The sequence below is a fragment of the Erigeron canadensis genome, chromosome 2, assembly GCF_010389155.1.
Source record: "Erigeron canadensis isolate Cc75 chromosome 2, C_canadensis_v1, whole genome shotgun sequence".
Taxonomy (NCBI): domain Eukaryota; kingdom Viridiplantae; phylum Streptophyta; class Magnoliopsida; order Asterales; family Asteraceae; genus Erigeron; species Erigeron canadensis.
Window position 1 is genome coordinate 32,572,370 of NC_057762.1, and position 20,335 is coordinate 32,592,704.

The 20,335-nt window shown below is 33.7% G+C and overlaps 2 protein-coding genes across 2 annotated transcripts; one reads left to right on the forward strand and one right to left on the reverse strand.

Moving 5' to 3' along the window:
• Positions 1-611: 611 nt before the first annotated feature.
• Positions 612-6,350, reverse strand: LOC122589240 (phospholipase D delta-like). The gene is made up of 10 exons (XM_043761502.1): positions 5,433-6,350; positions 5,235-5,351; positions 4,541-4,735; positions 3,856-4,137; positions 3,400-3,468; positions 3,008-3,155; positions 2,770-2,918; positions 1,880-2,035; positions 1,189-1,389; positions 612-910 (listed from the first exon to the last, which is right to left on the reverse strand). Exons 1-10 carry the CDS (start codon positions 6,348-6,350, stop codon positions 617-619), a joined length of 2,529 nt encoding a protein of 842 aa, XP_043617437.1. The 3' UTR covers positions 612-616.
• Positions 6,351-12,376: 6,026 nt separating this feature from the next.
• On the forward strand, positions 12,377-19,441 carry LOC122588103 (serine/threonine-protein kinase STY46-like). The gene is made up of 16 exons (XM_043760243.1): positions 12,377-12,606; positions 13,564-13,678; positions 13,763-13,851; positions 13,940-14,056; positions 14,671-14,725; positions 14,872-14,982; positions 15,106-15,156; positions 15,604-15,770; positions 16,237-16,344; positions 16,450-16,523; positions 16,627-16,802; positions 17,485-17,580; positions 18,255-18,335; positions 18,434-18,487; positions 18,564-18,698; positions 19,099-19,441. Exons 1-16 carry the CDS (start codon positions 12,377-12,379, stop codon positions 19,165-19,167), a joined length of 1,728 nt encoding a protein of 575 aa, XP_043616178.1. The 3' UTR covers positions 19,168-19,441.
• The last annotated feature ends 894 nt before the right edge of the window (positions 19,442-20,335 follow it).

A 20,335-nucleotide genomic window follows, 5' to 3' on the forward strand; every position in this document is an offset into this window, starting at 1 on the left:
TTTTTGTGGAAGGCCTTTCAAAAAAGAATTACTTGCAATTTTTACTTAATATATTGAAGAGAATGCATTGTATAATGAATCCAGGAAATGGTAATGGGAATACCTAAGTAGCCTGATCATGAATTTCAATCTGTTTACCAGTTTATTCTAACAACTTATCCAGCTGGGTTATTTAGCACAAATTATAGCTGATTTCAATTGATTTTGAAATACCAAATTGATTATGTATGTAGCTCCTTAGTTGGACATACAAATAAATTCATATATTTCTACAACTATATGCAGTTTATATTTACTTATTGATTGAATCTCAACAAAATGTATTACAACAATAACCATATACTTGATCAGACCTTCCCAGGTTTCATGAGATAACCCCATCTATGTATCCTATAAACGTCTAACAAAATCTGAATGAAACCTAGTAAGGCTAATCCTATTTGACCGGAAAGTCGCGGTTCAAGCAAGGAAAATGTCTATGTACCCTTACCTACGCTAGTTAACCTTAGGAACCTTAATGCACAGCGATTGCCCTTTGTATCATGTATGTACAATATAGATACGGGCCATTTTGGAGTACATAATATAAATCTTCTATAAAATTTGTGTCCAAACGTTATGTAATTAAAGCATTAGGGAGGTTGGATATAGCACCAAGGATCTTGCCACCAACATCAGGGAAATGTTCATAGTTGGGTAACGAGCTTACTTTTCCATCTGCATCAACTTGAATAGGGTACTTCAGAAGATGGCCTGGTAACGGAGTAAAGTAGTCAGAAGCGAACCTTTCCCAGTTCTCTTCTGCAAACTCATTTATATTCCGCACACAGTCTAAACTTTCTGGCTCCTTGAAGTAATCTTGGATGTTACCTAAGTGTTCGGCCCATAGTGACATTCTATAGCCGTATACCTGAAATTTGCATTGCTGATATATAATAGAAACCTTGAGGGAAAGAGGAAGATATCAAGCTAACAGTATAGAGCAATTTTACTAAACCACACTAGGTAAAATCATTTAATAATCATATTTGACCCAATAACTTCCAACGGATCATTTAAACTTAGGGAGAAATGGGTCAACCTGAACCGACTCAACCCATGTAGGCATGTAGCCATAAAAAAAAGTATCCATTTTAACATGTTACCTAACCACCCATCTTACCACCTATAACAATTGATTAAACTAACCTGACCATGTGGGTGCATACTCTGTTGAGCCCATGTGTGGTGAGGCTGATAAGCCCCCATGGCTATCTCTGTATCTCTTGAGCCAGCCATGGATCGTTGGTTAATGTTCGCAGATCCTAAAATCACATATTCATCATCTACTATCATTCCTTTTGCATGTACATAGATCATGAACCTTCCATTCTTCTGAGATGCTGAAACCTGCAAAGTTTAACATTACTTTTGCCATTTTTATAACTTAATTGAAATGTAGAACTAGGTGCCTGACTTCCCAAACATATCAACGCATATCTATACATTCATATTAGAGGCGGAAATATCAACTCATTTATATAGAAGCGGGTTAACTTGGTTTGTATTTGTATGATTGGGTCAATCAAATACACTATGATTATTTAGCTAAAAAAGAAAAGGGTTAAATTGGTCGAAAAGTTCAACAATCATCTAAAACCCACAACATTTTACTACAATACTTCTAATAGTGCTGTATCTTAATTCATATTCAATACATTTTACAGAAAGTTTTTTAATAAAATGGACATATGTGTTGACGGGTTGGGCGTCCCTGACAGACCTGTTACCACCCATTTTGCCATATCCTATCTGAATTATGGCATGAAAAGCTAGAAATTTAATGAACCAAGTTAAAACTGCAATTCAGAAGAATATGTATCAGTATATGCATGATTACCGAACTGCCATCTAAAGGTTTCTTGCTTTCATCCTTGCATCTCTCGCGGTTTCCGAGGCAGTAAAAATTTAAGTAGTCAAGTGGATGGGCATTCTTGAGTTTTGAATTCTTAATCTCTCGAGCAATAATTTCATACATCATCTCGATAGTTTGTCCCTAGACAAAGAAATATAAACTTATTTTACATGCATCTCCAACCTCTATCATTGGGCACGCCGGCACGGTACTTGTTTGAATGCATGTTTTGGAATAAACTTAAGTAATAATTCACAAGTGGCAGTTTCGACCCATTATTATGTATGGGTCGATACGTAGAAAAAAAAGGAGTGGGTCAAACTGGTTGAAAATTAGCCGAGGTCTACTTTTATTTCATAGACTTGTTTTTCTATAAAGATTAAGACTAACACTTATGTTTTTTAATCATAAAAGATGCATGAAGTGCTGGAAACTCCTTTTGAAAAACATTAAGTGTTTGCAGGTCAACCCAAACCGAGTAACCGACCTAACTTTTTTACATTAACAAGAAATGACCCATTTCAACTTGAACTCATTACCAAACCTTTTCTACCCGCGCATCTTGCCAGGTCGATGACTAGCGTTTGGTAGCATTCTACAGTAAAATAGAAAGATAAGACTTGAGATACCTTATAATCCATCACTACAATTAGTTTGGTTCCTTTCAATATACTGTACTGCCTAGAGGTGACATTTTGACCCACCAAGTCTTAAGGAAATAGAATAAATTTGGTGATAAAGTGTTTTGAATCAATCCAACCCGACCCACAAATTAGTCCAACACCACAAATACCCGTTTTGACCCATTACCCTACCCTCCAAGCAGTCCATTTTACCACAAATATCAATGAAGATGGGAAAGTTTTCGCCACTACCTGCCAAAACAAGATTCCTTGAACAGGCGCAGAATTAGGAACACCTTCTGGCCACATTGGAATGACAACATAAACAGAAAACCTCTCGTTTGCCCGTATCTTGCTAGCAATCTTCAAGGAAAGCTCCATTGGGATCAAATGGTCAGCACCTGGTTATAGAAAAACAGATTATCAGTCGGTGAACGAAGCAGTATAAACATATGAAAAATGCTGAATACGCGATGAAAGGACCTCAAACCTGTATCTTTATTGGACCGCCATGCATATGATGAACCAAGAAAATACTGATTCTCGATGTAGATGAAGTGTTTGGCGGATCTTATGGCTTTGATGTATGCCTTCTGAATGCTTGTATCGATCACAACATTTTTTGAACAGCCAAGATTCTGCTAGATGTGAACATTAAAATAAAGTCAAAGACATAGAGTTGGCAATTTTAACCTGTTGACTTAGGAGTGAGTCCATTCAAGTACATAGAATTTATAAAAAGGGGAATGGGTCAAACAAAGCAGATTAAGAATGTAGTAGTATACGGAGTATTTACAATCCAACCCAGTCTGGGTCTTTTTACCCATATCAAAATACCCATCGGGCCACACCATTCAAGACATAAAACTAATAAAGATAAACCTGAGACTCAGCTACTTGGGCATCTCTGGGAAATCCTTCCAGTGAACCAGAATCGATTGAGCGAAAAATCTGTCCATATTAAAACCCAACTAAGCAAAGGTCAATAGAGCAGATCCTAATTTTCGACAAATTAAAAGTGGCAATTTCAACCCATCGACATATGAATGGTTCTATTTGGGTAACAGTTTATCCCCAAAGAGGCAAATCAGAAGTGCTTAAAGGGACATTGGTCAAACATGTTAAAAATATCTGAAAGTGCACTTTTACTGCTTACAGTCTTCATTTTATTCTAAAATACAAACAATATTATCGTGGTTTCGGAGTCATGTAATATGAGTAGTATTTAACAATTCATAAATATGTGAAACGAATTTGTGGATCAGACCAAACATGTTTTGACCATTACCCAATTTGCCACCTCGAACAAAACACCTTCATATGGTAAAAATAGCAAACCTGAACATGCCATCTATTAGTATCTTCCTCCTTAGAAGCCCATAGTGATGGATCATCATCTGGAACTCTAGATGAAGGGCAAAGTATCCATGGAATCCGCTCTACCTTGAATAATGAATCTTCATGCCATGGGGATATTTTTTTGACTCTCTGTCCAACTCGAGACCACTTTGTAGCCTTTTTCCACCTTTGCTCAAAGTTTTTAAGCACGTCATGTGCAGCAGGGCCATCAATTTTGCAGTGCAAATCATGCCATGGTTGGCGTGGTCCTTTTATACCTGACTATCAAAGAAAATTTATGGTATGGGACAGTCTCAAAACAGAAAATACACAGTTGAACGTATATATATGTAACACAAATCCGGTCTGCTTTGATCAACACATGCTATCTGAACTCACAAAAAGGCTAAAACTTTTAAATGTCTTCATGTAGAAAAATAAATTAACATGGAGAATTGCTATATCATCCTAAAAAATCAACCTACAAGTTCTATATAGATGAGTGACATGTGTGTTGGAGAATTAGTAGAATGAAATGACATATTCCATTAACATGCGCAAACTTTAATTACATTCTGAAACTTATATTTTTAACTTGAAATGAGACAAAACACTAATTTCATATTCGATTCAGAGGCCTCAGGATGAAGGAAGAAAACTGGGTAACAGTAGATTATAGACTTACAGAAAATGTTGGATTATGGAAATCATCCTTAAATACAGTGTCACGATCACGAAATAAACGATGTTCAGGTGTGTCATAGCGTCCATTACACATATCCAAGCCTCCAAGAAATGCAGATATCTTCCTGTAACTTCCATGGGCTGGTGTATCCACTAAAACACATTTCTGATGATGTGTGTATAGTGTCCCAACAACCTGCATCAATAAAGTTGTTTTGTATAAGAAATGAGATTTAGACATGGCATCAATGATAATATGAACTAAAGGCCTCCTAAATAGAAGTTCCTTCACTTTGGGAGTTTGGGTTGTTGTTTTATATATGTTGATAATGACTCCAGTCTCCACAACACATTTGAACCATGGATCGATTTTCCGTAGGGAGGGGACAAAATGGGCAGGGAGGGTAACGGGTCAAATCAGGTCATATTGGTACTGCTTGGTCTTGAACACTCTTCTTGTTTGGTGGAACTTGAAAATATACTATAAACAATTAGTGCCAATGTGATGTATGCCTCATTTATCATGTTTGGGCCATTGTTAATAAATCATTACCTGATCTGACCCATTTATAAATAACTGGGTGGAAAATATTACCCTCACAAGACATAAAAAAATCCATATAGAAGTCCCCCCACCAACCCTACTGCAGCCAAAGTAAAAAAAAAAAAAAAGTTTGCACACGGATGAAACATGCCTGCTGCTTGAAAATGCTAAGCTTACTGCTTGCATATCGAGGTGCCAACACGCACTGGACGTTTGTGTGCTTAAAGAACTTCCGAGTCTCTTCATCGTGAGTTTGCATAACTCCTTCCTGAATGAAGATTAATACAAGCATGAAATTTTAAAAAAAACATCTGGAAAGGATACAAAAGATCGTTTTATATATATATACCGTTTTAAGGAAGAATGTGTCATGTGAAGTCTTATCATCCCAAACAAGCAACAAAACCTTAACCCCTTCTTGTGATTTACACTTCAACAACTCCCCAAGACTTAACTCACCATTACTTGGCAATGCCTTTGTTGGTTCCCTAACTAACTTCACCTTATCGAAAATCGACCATCCAACAACATAAACCAAATGACGAGCTTCCAATATCGCATGACAGATATCCTCCCAACATCCTTTTTGCTTAAACTTTTGACAATCTCCATCAAGATTTATCTCTGGCAATTGTCCATCTCCAACATGTGCATCTTGATACAATGTCACATCACATCCATGCCTCATTGGAAAATAACTTTTACTCAACCCTAACGACTCGTGTGAGCCACTTGATGATTTGTCATCACCATCTTCACAAGGACTAAATTTAAGTTTCAACCTCAAAGCCGCTTTAGGCTTTGGGGGTTTACCTAATGGACCAAGTATAGGAAACCAATCCTCAATCAACTCACCCGACACAATCCATTTCGCGGATATGATTGCAGTACCAATCATATCCGCGCCAAAAACATCATTATCCTTAACTTGAAACTCAACATTGGTCACAGGATGAGCTACAGGTGTAACAATGTGCTCGTTCCAAACGGGATATTGAGAGTTAGAGATCACACGTGTGCGTGCAACCGTGGCTCCAGCTAAGCACACGCTAACGTATGGATCACTTGTGATCACCTTGTGATTCTTCCGTTTTGGTTGCTTATCGGTTTGTTTTGGTGTTTTGCATAAATGGAAACATTTTAAACAACGTCGAACGCGTTCTGCTGGTAAATCCATGTTGGGTAAACATCTTGCTTCAAGAATTGTTATATCTAAGTCTCCATGAAGGAAAATTATTGAATCTTGATCATGGCTAATTGATGACATTATTATAAATCTTATAAATTTTCTTTGTATATTTTTTTTAAAAAATTTGATTTGGTAATGTGGGTATATGAATATATGATTGCCGGAAGAATTAGCCGTTGGGGTCTCCGGCCATGGTGACCAACGGCGGGTGAGAATGCTCCGGTGGTGTTTGGGGCATGACCAGCGCTATGCGTGCATGAAGAACATGGTCGCTAATTTTTTGTAAATGTTTGACACGTGGACCAACCAAAGAAGGTTTCAATGTAAATTAATGGTTCTTTTAATTATTGTGTGTTTTGTGGAGAAAAATAGAAATTTTATGTTGTATTTTTGGGTTATGAGAGGAGAAGTTGGCTTGGAGATCAGTGATTGAGACATTGCCCGGTTCTAACCTCTAACATTTTTTTGAAAGGTGAATTTCGTTGAAAACTTCGTGTCGCGATTCGACAGCGGAAGGTCTAGCATACATTGTCTTAACCGGGTCCGCGCTAGAGAGCTTCCTCGAAGTAGAAATATATATTTCAAATACCCGATGAGGGGAAAACCCCCTATTAATCCGCCCGAAGACACGACGATCAATAGGGGTAAACCCTGCCCCCTCAGACTTGAATATACCCAAGTCAAGCCCTCATAAAAGGACTTTCTTATGTCCTCCCAAGGCTTGAACTCAATATCTCATAGATAAAGGATGATATTTCAACCATTGAGTCGGTAAAAAAGAAGTTAATAAGTGGAGTTTATGGTGGATTGGGGACGTGGGTTTCTCAAATGGGCCGAAAAACAAAGTTTTTAAGGTTTTGTAAATTAAATAAAAAATCATGATGGGCCGGTTAATATTTAGGCCCGTCTTTTTCGGGTATTCCATAGGACATCAGGACGCCATTTTTACTTTTTGTCGTACATTTCTCCAAATTAAGTTTTTTGACTTTTTATCATCTTATAATATTATACTATCATAGTAAATTTTTTATTATAAATATCATTGATAATTAGTGTATATGGAATTAAGCAATGCCTAAGAACGGATATGATGAATAAATTCACCTTACGGAATTATTTGAATATATATTGATTTTCAAACTCCAAATGAGATGCACATAAACCGATCAAGTAAGCAAAAGTTAGATTAAAAGTCAAGATCAACGAATTCGCTTTGGTGACCGATGTCACATAGTAGTATCACAATAAACAGATTCTCTATCACTAAACTTTAATTTTTCAATAACTATATTTGACTAACGAAATTCATAAACTCTAAGTTCATCATCACACGCGTTTAAATAAACAAAAATTATAGCGCCGGTGATATACCGGAGGAAGGTGGGGATGACGTCAAGTCCGCATGACCTTTATGGGCTGGGCCAGAAAGGATAAATCAATGCAATTGAAGCAAGTAATGATAGTCAAAAATAAAAAAAATAAAAAAAATAAAAAAGTTTAAAAAAAATACAAGACATGATCTATTTGAATATAAAGTTTCAATTTCAACGAGGAATTTCCTTATCTCGAAATGGTCGATTATGAGATTCCATAAGCATTAATGCAAAAAATTGATAACGTCAAACGCTTTCTTTTAACAAAGTGACAAGTATTTTTGTTTTAAATAACAATGAATGGTATGATAATTATGGTTTAATTAATTAGATATGATAAATTGTGAATTAGAAATGCATTGAAGTGGGTTTCATACTAAGACCACTCGACTGGTCGTGGTTACTAATGACTAATCTTTTGCTTAATCTTTTTAGAAAGGGAAGAATTTCCTTCTTAATTATGTGGACATCATTCTAATCATATCCATATTGGGCTCCTTAAGAAACCACAATAATGACTTTCGTTTTTTTTTTTTTTTTTTGAAAGGAAAAAAAAAAGCCCTTAATTTAGATTACCAATCACTTAATTTAGTTCATGGACATATTGAAAAACTGATTCGAATTCTATTGATAAGTTATTTTGTTTTATCAGAAGATGTCTCAACTCTGAAACTTGAAACTGAGAATGAGGATATCTTGGTTAGGCAGAGATATGATTAATCATGCTTACAACTTACACACTTCCTAGTATTTCGTATGCATGAATTTTTGAGCAGTATTCATCCTTTGTTCTATTATTATTATTATAATTCATACCGTTCATTATATTCCTAGTTTGTTCATGATTTAATCATATTATATATTCTGTCTTAAACACTATGATTTGAGTCTATTGTTTTAAATCATTAGAATAATAGAAGTAACTTCGCAAAATTTAAACTGACAGAAACCGTTGCTCTCGTAGAAATAAAGAAACTTCTCGTCCAATTCCGACAATCCGGCCTGAACCTTTGGGTAGATAAGCCTATGTTCACAAGGTTAATTCTACATCAATTTGTATTGTACTTTTGTAGCCATCTCAATTCTCACATGGTTGGTCTCTCCGCTAACGAAATTTTATTAATTGTGAGTTTAATACACTAGTTAATATAGTCGTTGAACTTATTATGCAATTTTCCTACCAATAAATTTACACCTAATTAAGTTGAGACTTCAATGTAGTTGTATCATAACAATTTAAAAATATATTTGTATCCCCTTATCCTGCATCACTTTGGTACTTCCAATAGTATATGTATTGGTTCACAAATTTCCTAGCTTACCATATTGACATGAAAAGTGTGTTTCATATAATAATAAATCTAAAGAAGTATAATATTTAAATTTAAACATTAACTATAGCATCGTGATAATCGTGACTCACTACTCTATATATATTTTGGTATATTGAAAAATAATTTATATAAGCAAAGATACCCTTTCAATTAAAAAATGTTGTAACATTGTAATTTTAAATGTTTAATAAGGTCCCATTTTGATAACGATCTGTATTTTACTTTTGTGTGTACATTTTCTTGTGTATTTTTTTTTACATGTTAATATTTGATAAAGCACCCATAGTCGATTGTCCCATACTAAATATTAGACTCGTGTCTAATATTGGATACAGGACTTATGACATGAATTACAAATACAAATTGAGTTGTTCATGTCAATATATTATGTTACATACAAACATTACGATAATGTTTTTTTAATAGTTAAATAATTTAGATGTGTACATCTCGATATTTTATTTTTATCATATAATTGATTGAGATTTCATATACTGATGAACTATTTTCTAAGTTACCTTCTGTTACAATTGTTATATGCTAATTAATTTTTCGTTAAGACGAAAGAAAAGGAAAATATAGCATTAAACTAATCAACTGACACAGATTGTTTATAACATTTTAAAGATAATATAAGTTATCAAATATATAGATTTAAATGTAAAAAATATAGGTAAAAACAAATTTAAAAAATACATATATACCTTTAAAACATTGAACACATATATTCTATTTCATTTTTTGAAATACTTTTTTTAGACAATATCTTGTCTGTTGGATTTTTATAATTAATTAGACGATAAAAATATTTTAAAAGTCCACTCAAGTTGATGACTAGACTAAATATAAATTAAATATTTAGTGGTAAAAGTTTGGTTTTTAATGAAGATAATACATGAAAGTTTCAACTTTCAAGTTTGAATCTTATGAGCTTAATTGGCATACAAAGCGCTTCAGATACATAGGCTAACACAGGAAAATTTACGTCGCCCTCAATAAGTTTCCTACGAAGGATACATAAGATAAATTCGCTCAAAGGATACCTCTTTATTTAAAAATTTTTTCTAAAAGTAAATCAATTTTTTTCATTTTTTTTTGAAAGGTGTGAATCATTTGCTCACAACAAGGATCTAGCTTACGTTGTCTTAACCGTGTCCGCGCTAGAAAAATCTCTTACCCTCAGTACCTAGTAGGAGGAGAAACCCCCAACTAAACCGCCTGAAGACACGACATTTAATTGGGATAAAACTCTGCCCTCTCTGCAAGACTCAAACTTACTTTACTAGAGAACTTTATTTGTGGAATTCTCTGAAATATCTTTCTCATATCTTGAACTCGAGACCTCTAGTATGTAAAGCTGATGGTCAAATATTGAAAACTTATTAGGTCAAGAAATCAATTTTTCTCATGAGGTCAAGAAACACTATTTATCTCTAAAAACTTAATAAATGTTTTATTTGCTATGATTATTATTAGTCACACTTATATATCATCTTATTGCTACATATTATTGGTAACAATGATTAATAAGTAATACCGCTTATAATTATAATAGTATGATATATTATGTACAAATGTAGAGTCAAATCCACTGTCGACTAAGTTTAACAAACACACATGTAATCCTGCTCCTTACATTCAAACTCACGAACTCTTACTTTTATTTTATTCTTAAGTGAGACTTTGATGTGAACTACAACGAAAAGTAATGGCACCAAGTTGGACACAAGCAATATTTTATATAAATATGTTGTGATGATTTAGGCAATGAGGTAATTAGGTGATTATATTGGACAATAAACTATAAGAGCAGGTTGCGAGGCTTGGCCTTTAATGATACTTTTATTGAGGGATCTTAAAGAATTTAATTGGAGAATCTTATTCTATGGGAGGATGTTGGTTGGTGCTATTGGATTTGGAATCATCAACTTGTACTTAGTTTTCTACTTAACTCCCTTCTATATTCCCACTTTCACGACATTTCCCATTAATTCATGTATAAAACATTTCACCCGCCCACATGTATTGTTCTGTAAATAAAAAGAGATAATAAGTCTATCTATATCTTTGATTCATTTATCACAATTATAATTATCGATTTATATAATCTACTGTAAAAACTATACTAACATGGTAAATTAATCAAAAGTTATGATATATATACCATCTACTATTAGGCCGGTTTATGCTTAAAATTAGTAAATGATTTTGCCTTTATATCATTGACTCATTTCCAAAGTAACCTTACGCTAGATGTTGGGGGAAAAAAAGTTTAGATAAATGTATTTTATTTTATTTTTTATCTTTTTGAATAGAAGTAAATGACTAACTTCTTACTTAATGTTATATTTATAAGGGAAAAGTGAATATAAAATTGTCCGACACTTAAGCTTAGGTGTGGAACCCCTCATATACTAATTTTTTAATATTTGTTGAATTTTAATTAAATCACATGGCCCCCTGATTTGTATGGATTAAAAAAATAATATGTGAGTGTTTCACACGCTTAGCTACCTAACAGCCTTATATTCTCATCCCTATTTATAATCTATATCTTTTATAGTCTTGAGAGTTTTTAATGTTTACTCATGGAATATAATTATGCGTAACAAAAAATGAAATTAAGAAAAAAAAAAAGACCGATATCAAGTTTCCAATTAAGTTTTCAATTTTCAGACATCCTTGTGGCCATATTACAGCCTTACAGATTTCAAGTTCAAATTTTTTTTAAATGCATATCTAGAGAAGACTACACACATTAAAATTAAATCAGTTTTTCTGGAACCAGAACTGAAAATTCATTATCCAGACTCGAAATGTAAAAAGAAATGTTGATAAGTCTTAAAGTAGAAGGATAGAAAATGTAATTTTTTAATATAATGAATCTTCCAATTGGATTTAGATGAATTGATTAAAAAACCAATAAAACATGGTGAAGTAAGCAAGGCAAACAAGAATGGCTTGATTCCACGTCGATAACCTCTCTTTGGGTGCGCATTACGCCATTTTTATTTTCCATTAAAAATATATAAATGAATAAAAAAGTAAACTCTCATTTTCAATAAGTTGTACTTCGCGCATTATATATTGCACTCTCATTTCCATAATATATATACAGTATTATTTCCATTGGACGGCATTTTATTACTACAACTTTGTAATAAACTGACTTAATTTACATGTTTTTTCCTTGTATGCAACTATGACTACAAAACAAACACATACGAGTACTATTTAGTATATATATGTATATTGTATGATGATCATTGTTTTCATCTATGTTTGGTGCCGTGACTGAATATCGATATCGACGTTGTTTCTTGGTTTGTTTCTATTTTCGGACGTTTTGAAGTTTTTGTTTTTGTTTTTTTTTTTTTGAAAATTAAAGAAGAGAAAGATGGTGGTGAAGAAAGGAGGAGGAGGAGGAGGAGGAGATAGTGAAAGTTGTTGTAGTAGTAGAGCTTCTGAGGCGTGTCCGGGTGGAGCGGTTGGGAGTCGAAAAAGGAGACCGAAAGTCGAGGTTTATGAAGAAGTGTTGAGGAGACTAAAGGAGAGTGATTGTTTAGAAGCTTGTCAACCTGGTTTTGAACATCAGTTATGGTCTCATTTTAACCGTCTTCCTGTTAGGTAATTAATTTTTTTTTACATATTATGTTGTTATATGTAAAGTTATAGTAATTATTATATATATATAAGTTTTGGCAAATTTGAATTTATTTTTTTTTGCAACTTTCTTTTTGTGATTGTTATATGATTACTATATATATAGGGCCTCAAAAATGTTAGGGACTCGAATTTTAGTACTAGAACTGGCAGTGGCAGCCCTAAGAATCTAAGTGCCTAGAACGAACGTGAAAAAAGGCCCCAACGTACTCCAGGAGAATTCAAAATACAAACGCTTTTTTTAATTGTGTAATAAGATCATTTTTGCATATAACCACTAAATTTAACTTGTGAATGTTAAGAAGAAGTTCTGTTAGAGTTAGGTAGTTTGATTAATTTTAAAGTATAATGGATAAAGGCAAAACTATGAATAGAGGAAAAAGCAAAGATATATGCTACTGTTGGCCTCCAAATTTGATGGAAATTACTATTTATTATGAATAATGTTGTGTTAACTTTTACAATGATTACTAGAAATGGAAAAATTGTAGTTTTGAAGTTAAAGCAAAAGTTTGAAGTCAAATTAGCAATTAAGAATAGTATTTCTGGCCTTATACTTTTTACTCAAGATGAAAAGTCATTGAATTAATTTGGTGGTAAACTTGTCATTTTCAAAATAATTCACAAATTATTTTAGTAGTTGTGGAGATTTTATTGTTGGGATCTTTAGTCAAAGAGAAGATTCTAAAGTATCTTCAACAGTAGAATCATTAAGTTACTCCCTTAAGAAACCTGTAATTAGTTAATTTGAAAGCAGTTAATATCAAGGGATACGATGACCCGTTCCGGGATATACTATTGGTTTTAACGGGCTGCTGACAACTTAGTTAGCTTTTTGAAATCTCTGTACTACGGATAATTCTCATATTGCATGTTTTAACATACTGTTTTGGATCCACTAATATATTAAATTCGTTGCAGATATGCATTGGATGTGAATGTTGAGAGGGCACAGGAAGTCCTAATGCACAAAAAGTTACTGCACATGGCACATGACCCGACTACTAGACCAGCATTTGAAGTCCGCCTTATTCAGGTATATAAGAAGGGTTCCAACCTGACTTTCAAACTCAAAATTTTTAAACATCCAAATGAGGTTTGCCTGTCAACGTTCCTGCAGCTTCAATCTAGTGTCGATGAAAATGATGATGACTCTACTTCAAGCTATACAAGGATGAAAGACGCTCTAGTTTCAATCCATCCAGGAAGGTATAGGCATGGTTTTGAATAATGGGTTAGCTATCTTTCAAAACACGAGAGTTTTGTAATGAATACCTATTTCTTGTGATTTCAGCAGCACCCTTCCACTACCTGCATTTGGTCAGTCGTCAAATCTTGAATTTGCTTTTGAGGCTGGAAAATCAAGTATGCAAGGTGGAAATGGAGTTATGAGTGCCAACCAGCACTTGTTTCGGTAATTTTCTGAAAGGTTTGATTCTATTTACGTCTTCAAGTCTTTTGTGTGTGGTATAATATATAGTGTAAATAACAATCATGACGCATTCACCATGTATGAGTCGATTCAGGCTGTAGTTTATCTCTAACGGGTCAAATGGGTAAACTAATATTAGTAGCTTAAACACAATAAATCATCCAAAGTGTACTTTAAATGCATAAATCCTCCTAAATCATTTTAATAAAAAATCTTGTTATTACTGAAGTAAAATACTTTTTACAATCGTAGTGGACAAATTTCAGGTCAACCTACCCCATACCAAAAATAATCAGATTTGACCCATTCGTTATCCAAACTCCTGCCAGGAAGCAAGTTTACTGTCTCTTGTAAACATGTGAACTGATATTCAGTATTTTATTCTCAGATTTAAGGCAAGCATGAAACAAGTTGTTCCACATGTGGGCTGGGAAATTCTATATTACCTTGATGAAATTAGATTATATGCCCTGCCCTCAAAATTTACTAAAAGTCCATATTCCATAATGTGTTTGTTTAATTGGGGTCTGGAGTGTGTTATTGATTTCTTGAACTTCTTACAATGATGTGATGTAACAAGATTTTTAATCCTGTAGGCCAATGCATGAAATTACAGTTTCAACAAATGATAAGCCTAAACTCCTATGTAAGGTAACTAAAACTATCACCTTTTTACTTACACATACAGCTATATATGCTATTGAAGTTGCAGTTTTGTTATGTATATACCTTTGAACATACAAAAGTGACCTAAGGATTTGAAAATATTGTCTCTTTTCTTTGTGTTTTGTATTCAGTTGACTTCACTGCTCTCTGAGATAGGTCTGAATATACAAGAAGCACATGCTTTTTCAACAACCGATGGCTACTCGTTGGATGTCTTTGTTGTTAATGGTTGGCCATACAAGGTGCTTGATTTCACCATATCTAGTTAACTAATATCTTTAAAGAATTCTACAAAACTAGATATCAATCATGTATTCAGGATTAAATTGATAAGAATGAAGATATATGTTTTCCTATATTTTTAGGAAACCGAGAAACTCAGAGATGTATTGGCAATGGAAATACCGAGGGTTGAGGTATTCACCTGCTACCTTTTGGCACCAATGCATATTTTTGTGATGGATGTGGCAAAACGGTCCCATTTGCATAACAACGGGTCAATTAGGTTGTGTTTATCTAAAATGAGTTTGTTTTCTATCCCAAATGGATCAAGTTAAATATATAGGTAAGGTGAACATGTCAAATGATTCAAATGAGAAACACTCTAGTTCGGTAAATAATTTTATTCGAAGGATCATTAATGAAGTGATTTTGCTTTGGTAATCATAATTCACCCATAAATTTTGAGTAATTACAAAAATATTACTCCGTAGTATGGGCAAAAGATTAATTGGGAATCAACACAGCTGGTCTCCACCCGTACTAATAAACGAATCGCTTGAAGTTGTTACCCAACCCGCCCATCTTGCCACCATAACATTTGCAACATATATTTTGTTTCTTATATGCTAAGATCACTGCAGGAGATACCTGGGTCAAAAAAGTCACAAGCGTTTCCTTCTAAAGAGTTGGAGATTACAAAATTTCAAGAAAGTCTTACGCTACCTGTGGATGTGACTGATGTTTGGGAAATTGATCTTAAGTTGTTAAAGTTCGAATATAGAATTTGTGGCGGATCGTATGGGGATTTGTAAGTTTGATTTTTTTTACTGAATATGTATTATGTGACAAGTTTTGACCCACTTATATTCAAAAGGTTCTATTGGGTTATGGTTAACCTATACCAAACCAAATGGGTTTAGCGAAATTAAGCAAAATAAGAAAAGGATCAAATGGGTCAAGTACGTGAAACTGGTCAAAATCATGTGAAATATATCCATTTGCTAAAACCTTTTAAGTTGTCTTCTTTACAGAAATGAATTTATTTGCAAATACCTTTTACAGTTTAATACAGTTGCAATCATAATTAGCACATCGATTATTAATGAAAAACATTTTATGAGAAGGAACAAATTAAAAAGTGTTTGTGGGTTAGGCCGACCTGAGTTGCACAAAAAACTACATGCTTTGACCCATCCAACATGCCAAATCCGCCCATTTGCCATCCTTTTACCAGAAGTTCAATATAGATTGTCTAATATTATTGCCTTATACAGGTACAAAGGCATATTTTGTACTCAGGACGTGGCTATCAAAGCTCTCAAGGAAGAGTATTTAAATGAAAATGTGCAGAGAGAATTCGCTCAAGAAGTCTATATAATGAGGTTTGTTAAATTCATTTCCTATTTGTGGACTGTTTGTTGATATTTGATGCTCTAAGTTGAACACGTTCATTGTCTCTGTGAAGCCTAAATTTCTTTTTCTGACAGGAAAGTACGGCACAAAAACGTTGTGCAATTCATCGGTGCATGTACAAAACCTCCAAATCTTTGTATCGTTACCGGTAACTCTGAATAATTCCTTAATACCTTACATGACCCATATTTTGTTTGCTTTTATAGTATGAGCTGCTCGGTTTTTAGTCTAATCATTTCTTTGATGTGAAGAATTTATGGCAGGTGGAAGTTTGTATGACTTCCTACATAACCAAAGAGGTCAATTTGATGTTCCAACTATACTCAAAATAGGAATTCACGTTTCGAAGGGAATGAACTACTTGCACGAAAATAATATAATTCATAGGGACCTTAAGAGTGCCAACCTGTTGATAGATGAAAATGGGGTGAGCAAAAGTAAACTTCCACTTGGAATTATAATATGTTATTGTTATTTCGACCCAATGATTTAACAATGGTCATTTGGGTATGCTTTACCTCTAACATATCAAATACTCTATAATAGCTAAAAGGGGAATGGGTCAAATAGGCCGAAGCAATTAAAGTCTCCCAAGTTCTGTTTTAAAATGAAGGGCAAATGCTACAGAATAACAACTGTTTTTCACGAATGTCCGCCTAGGTAATAAGTATTTTTTTAATTGTCAATGTGGGTAATTATGGGGGTCAAAAGAGACAGTGAGGTGAAATTTTAAATACCTCCATGGACTATATAAACCATTGATTATCTAGGTGGACATTTGAGAAAAGTTAATGGCCATATTGTAACATTGTTTCCGAAATCATATTTTATTTGCATTAATTGAGAAAGAAAAAGGTTAGAAATCGATAAATATGGTGTATGTAGGTCATCCTGGCCTTGCCTTTTTCGTTGGGTAGTAAACAATGATCCGTTTCTACCATTACCCAACCCACCCATACTGTCACCTCTTATTAATCTACATATATGCATAATTAGTGGCTACATTTATAGTAACAAGAGATACGTATATTAATAGTGCTCGTCCAACAAACATATTTCCCCAAAGATATATGTTTGACTTCTGATTAAGGCCACTTGTTTTCTGGCAGATTATTAAGGTTTCTGATTTTGGTGTTGCTAGAGTGCAAAGTAAGTCCGGTGTTATGACTGCAGAGACTGGAACTTATCGGTGGATGGCTCCTGAGGTTAGTTGATACTAAATAGGCATTATAAGATGGATTTTTTCAGCAAAAAAATATATATATAGATACTATATGAAATTCAGATGATATCTATGAGGGATAAGTGTTCGAAAATGCATTAGATTTTAGTTCAAAGTCTATTATATGTTTTCAGATTAGAATGCTTATATTTTGTGTATCTTAGTTGCAAATATTGCTACTGTATGTATTTAGTGGTACTATTGCTGACGTGTGTCATACATAAAAAGCCGCCTCATCAGCAAACGTATCATCAAATACATACAATAGCAATATTTGAAAACTAGGTACATACGAAATATGATTAAAATTTGGACACGTGCTATTGATTCTGGACAGTAGTTAGATACGTTATAAAACACTTATCCCTGTCTATGATACTCTTTATTTTCTTCTTTTTTTTTTTTTTTTTTTTTTTTTTGTATTTTGTACTAAGTTGCAACCAAAAAGCATATCCTTTATTTTTTATGAAAGCTATTAGTGGGTGTTTGAATCTAAAGGGAAGCCATGATAAATAACTTAGAGTGATCAGAAAAATCTGATTATAACTTTTTAATACTTTGATGCTGGTTCTTATTCTTCATTTTGCAATTATCACTTTGAATGCATACCTCAATTAGTCAATTACTTTAATATTATTATTCTTTATTTCATGGAAGGTTATTGAACACAGACCTTACGATCACAAAGCAGATGTCTTCAGCTTCGGCATTGTCTTGTGGGAGTTGTTAACATCGAAGGTTTAACCATCTTTAGTCCTTTCTTGTGTATTAAACTGAAATATATTCTCGATGGAATGCATCTTTAATAATCATTTTGTTATTGGTTGACATGGCAGCTTCCTTATGCTAACATGACTCCACTTCAGGCAGCAATAGGTGTGGTTCAGAAGGTATATTCCGTAACTTAAGCTTAGAAGTTGGATATAGAAATGTTCTTTTTTATAAAGATATCTACTTAAATCCTAGGGTTTAAGGCCAGTAATCCCTAAGCACACCCATCCAGAGATTGCAGAATTACTTGAACGGTGTTGGCAGCAAGACCCATCTCTGAGGCCAGAGTTCTCGGAGATCATCACAATCTTGTTGCATTTGTGTACGATGGTAAGTAACAATCTCAATAAGTACATGGCTTTCATTTTTTTTTCTCTTCCAGATTTCATTTTACATACTAATAACATGTTCCAATTTCAACCCGCGTACTTAGAAAAAGAGTCTTTCTGAGTTGTGTTGTCTCAAAGAGGTCAAATTGACCAGACAAAAAAGACAGCTAGGACTGGAGGGAACGGGCCAAATTTGTTCAGCGTGTCAGACGGGTTGAAAGTTAACAAAAGTCTAATAAACGATTTACATTGAATTTTTGATAATATAAATCATATAATAGATGTTTAAAGTAATGGTCAAGTGTTTGCAGGTCAACCTAGCCTCTTCGACCCTTACTTTAATGATTGTTATCCAACTCATCCTATTTTGCCACCTCTAATAATTATATTTTGCTATACAGGTAGAAGTAAAAAGATCTATCAAGAGAAGAAATAGCTTGGAAGGTGTCTCTCGACCAGATGATGTATGATTACCACATTTCTCCCCAACTTGAATGGCCCGTTAAGTTTCTAGAGTAACATTGTAGGTAAACTACGCGACTTTGATGACTCCACATTGTCATCATTAATCTAGAATGTTAGTTGTATATTCGATCATCTATACCATTTCTCTCTAGTCTTGGAAATGCAACATAAAAATATACGACCTTTGACCGGAGAGCAAGCTCAAGTAGTTCTTAAGGGAGTTTTTACCATCCTTGTAAAAGCTGTTAGTTTGATAAAATAAACACATAAATAGCATATACGGATAAATGTTTTGTATTTATCAAATATCATGTCGATAAGTTTGATTGTAACATATTGATACATAACAAGTTGATTATAACAGAAAAGAATGATAACACGACGATAACACAGAGATATAGAAGTTGTATGATAAAAGATAGTGCTGATATAGCTCCAGTAGCTCCCTATTCTAAATTAAAGCCCTGGTAGCCCTAGTTCCTTAGAACAATTAACTAAAAGACTCCACGGCCTAAACAATTGGATGTCAACCTTATTTAAAAAACCACCAGACAAAGTCCTAACTTATCTTCCAAGACATTACTCGTATTATAATTAATTATTTATCAAACCGACACTTAACCCCCTTTCTTTCTATTGTAACTTCTGATCTATATCACATATTTAAAAGTTTTTACATTTGAATTGAATCTGATTTGACTTTAAGCCCAAAGGTAGACACATTATGCCTGGTGTTACTTTTGGCGGGAGAAGTGGCTAATGGAGGAACCTTTCACACGTTAGTATAATTAGCTAATCTCAAGTTACTGTGTAATTAGTAATTAGTAAATCATCTTTGGACAATTTAAGGGTTTCCATAGTACTGGAGTAGCCATTGTGATAAACTGATAATGAAGTTATATACATACATTGTAACGGAAACAGGAAAGAAGTTATTAAGAAAGAAGTTATTGGAAATGAGAATGATGTAATTCAAGTCTTTGATGAACTCAAGGAACTTTGGTCCTAATAGTATGTGTGGTGGCCACTAAAGTTGTGGGTTCAGCTCTTAAAATAGACAAAGTTGGTGCATTATGTGGTATTAATTTGCCTTAAGAAAAAAAAAACATCATTCAAGAACTCTATGACGCATTTATCTTTTTAGTTAGAAAGATGAGTTTAAAATCTAATCAC

Bases quoted from the DNA above. Each gene is read 5' to 3' on its own strand.
- LOC122589240 (XM_043761502.1), bottom strand. From the start codon at position 6,350: ATGTCATCAATTAGCCATGATCAAGATTCAATAATTTTCCTTCATGGA. The intron at 3,469-3,855 runs GTTTGCTATTTT...TAATATGGACAG, and splicing joins CTAATAGATGGCATGTTCAG to ATTTTTCGCTCAATCGATTC. The intron at 2,036-2,769 runs GTAGTGGCGAAA...TTCTTTGTCTAG, and splicing joins AAGGAATCTTGTTTTGGCAG to GGACAAACTATCGAGATGAT.
- LOC122588103 (XM_043760243.1), top strand. From the start codon at position 12,377: ATGGTGGTGAAGAAAGGAGGAGGAGGAGGAGGAGGAGATAGTGAAAGT. The intron at 13,852-13,939 runs GTATAGGCATGG...TGATTTCAGCAG, and splicing joins GTTTCAATCCATCCAGGAAG to CACCCTTCCACTACCTGCAT. The intron at 17,581-18,254 runs GTTAGTTGATAC...ATTTCATGGAAG, and splicing joins ATCGGTGGATGGCTCCTGAG to GTTATTGAACACAGACCTTA.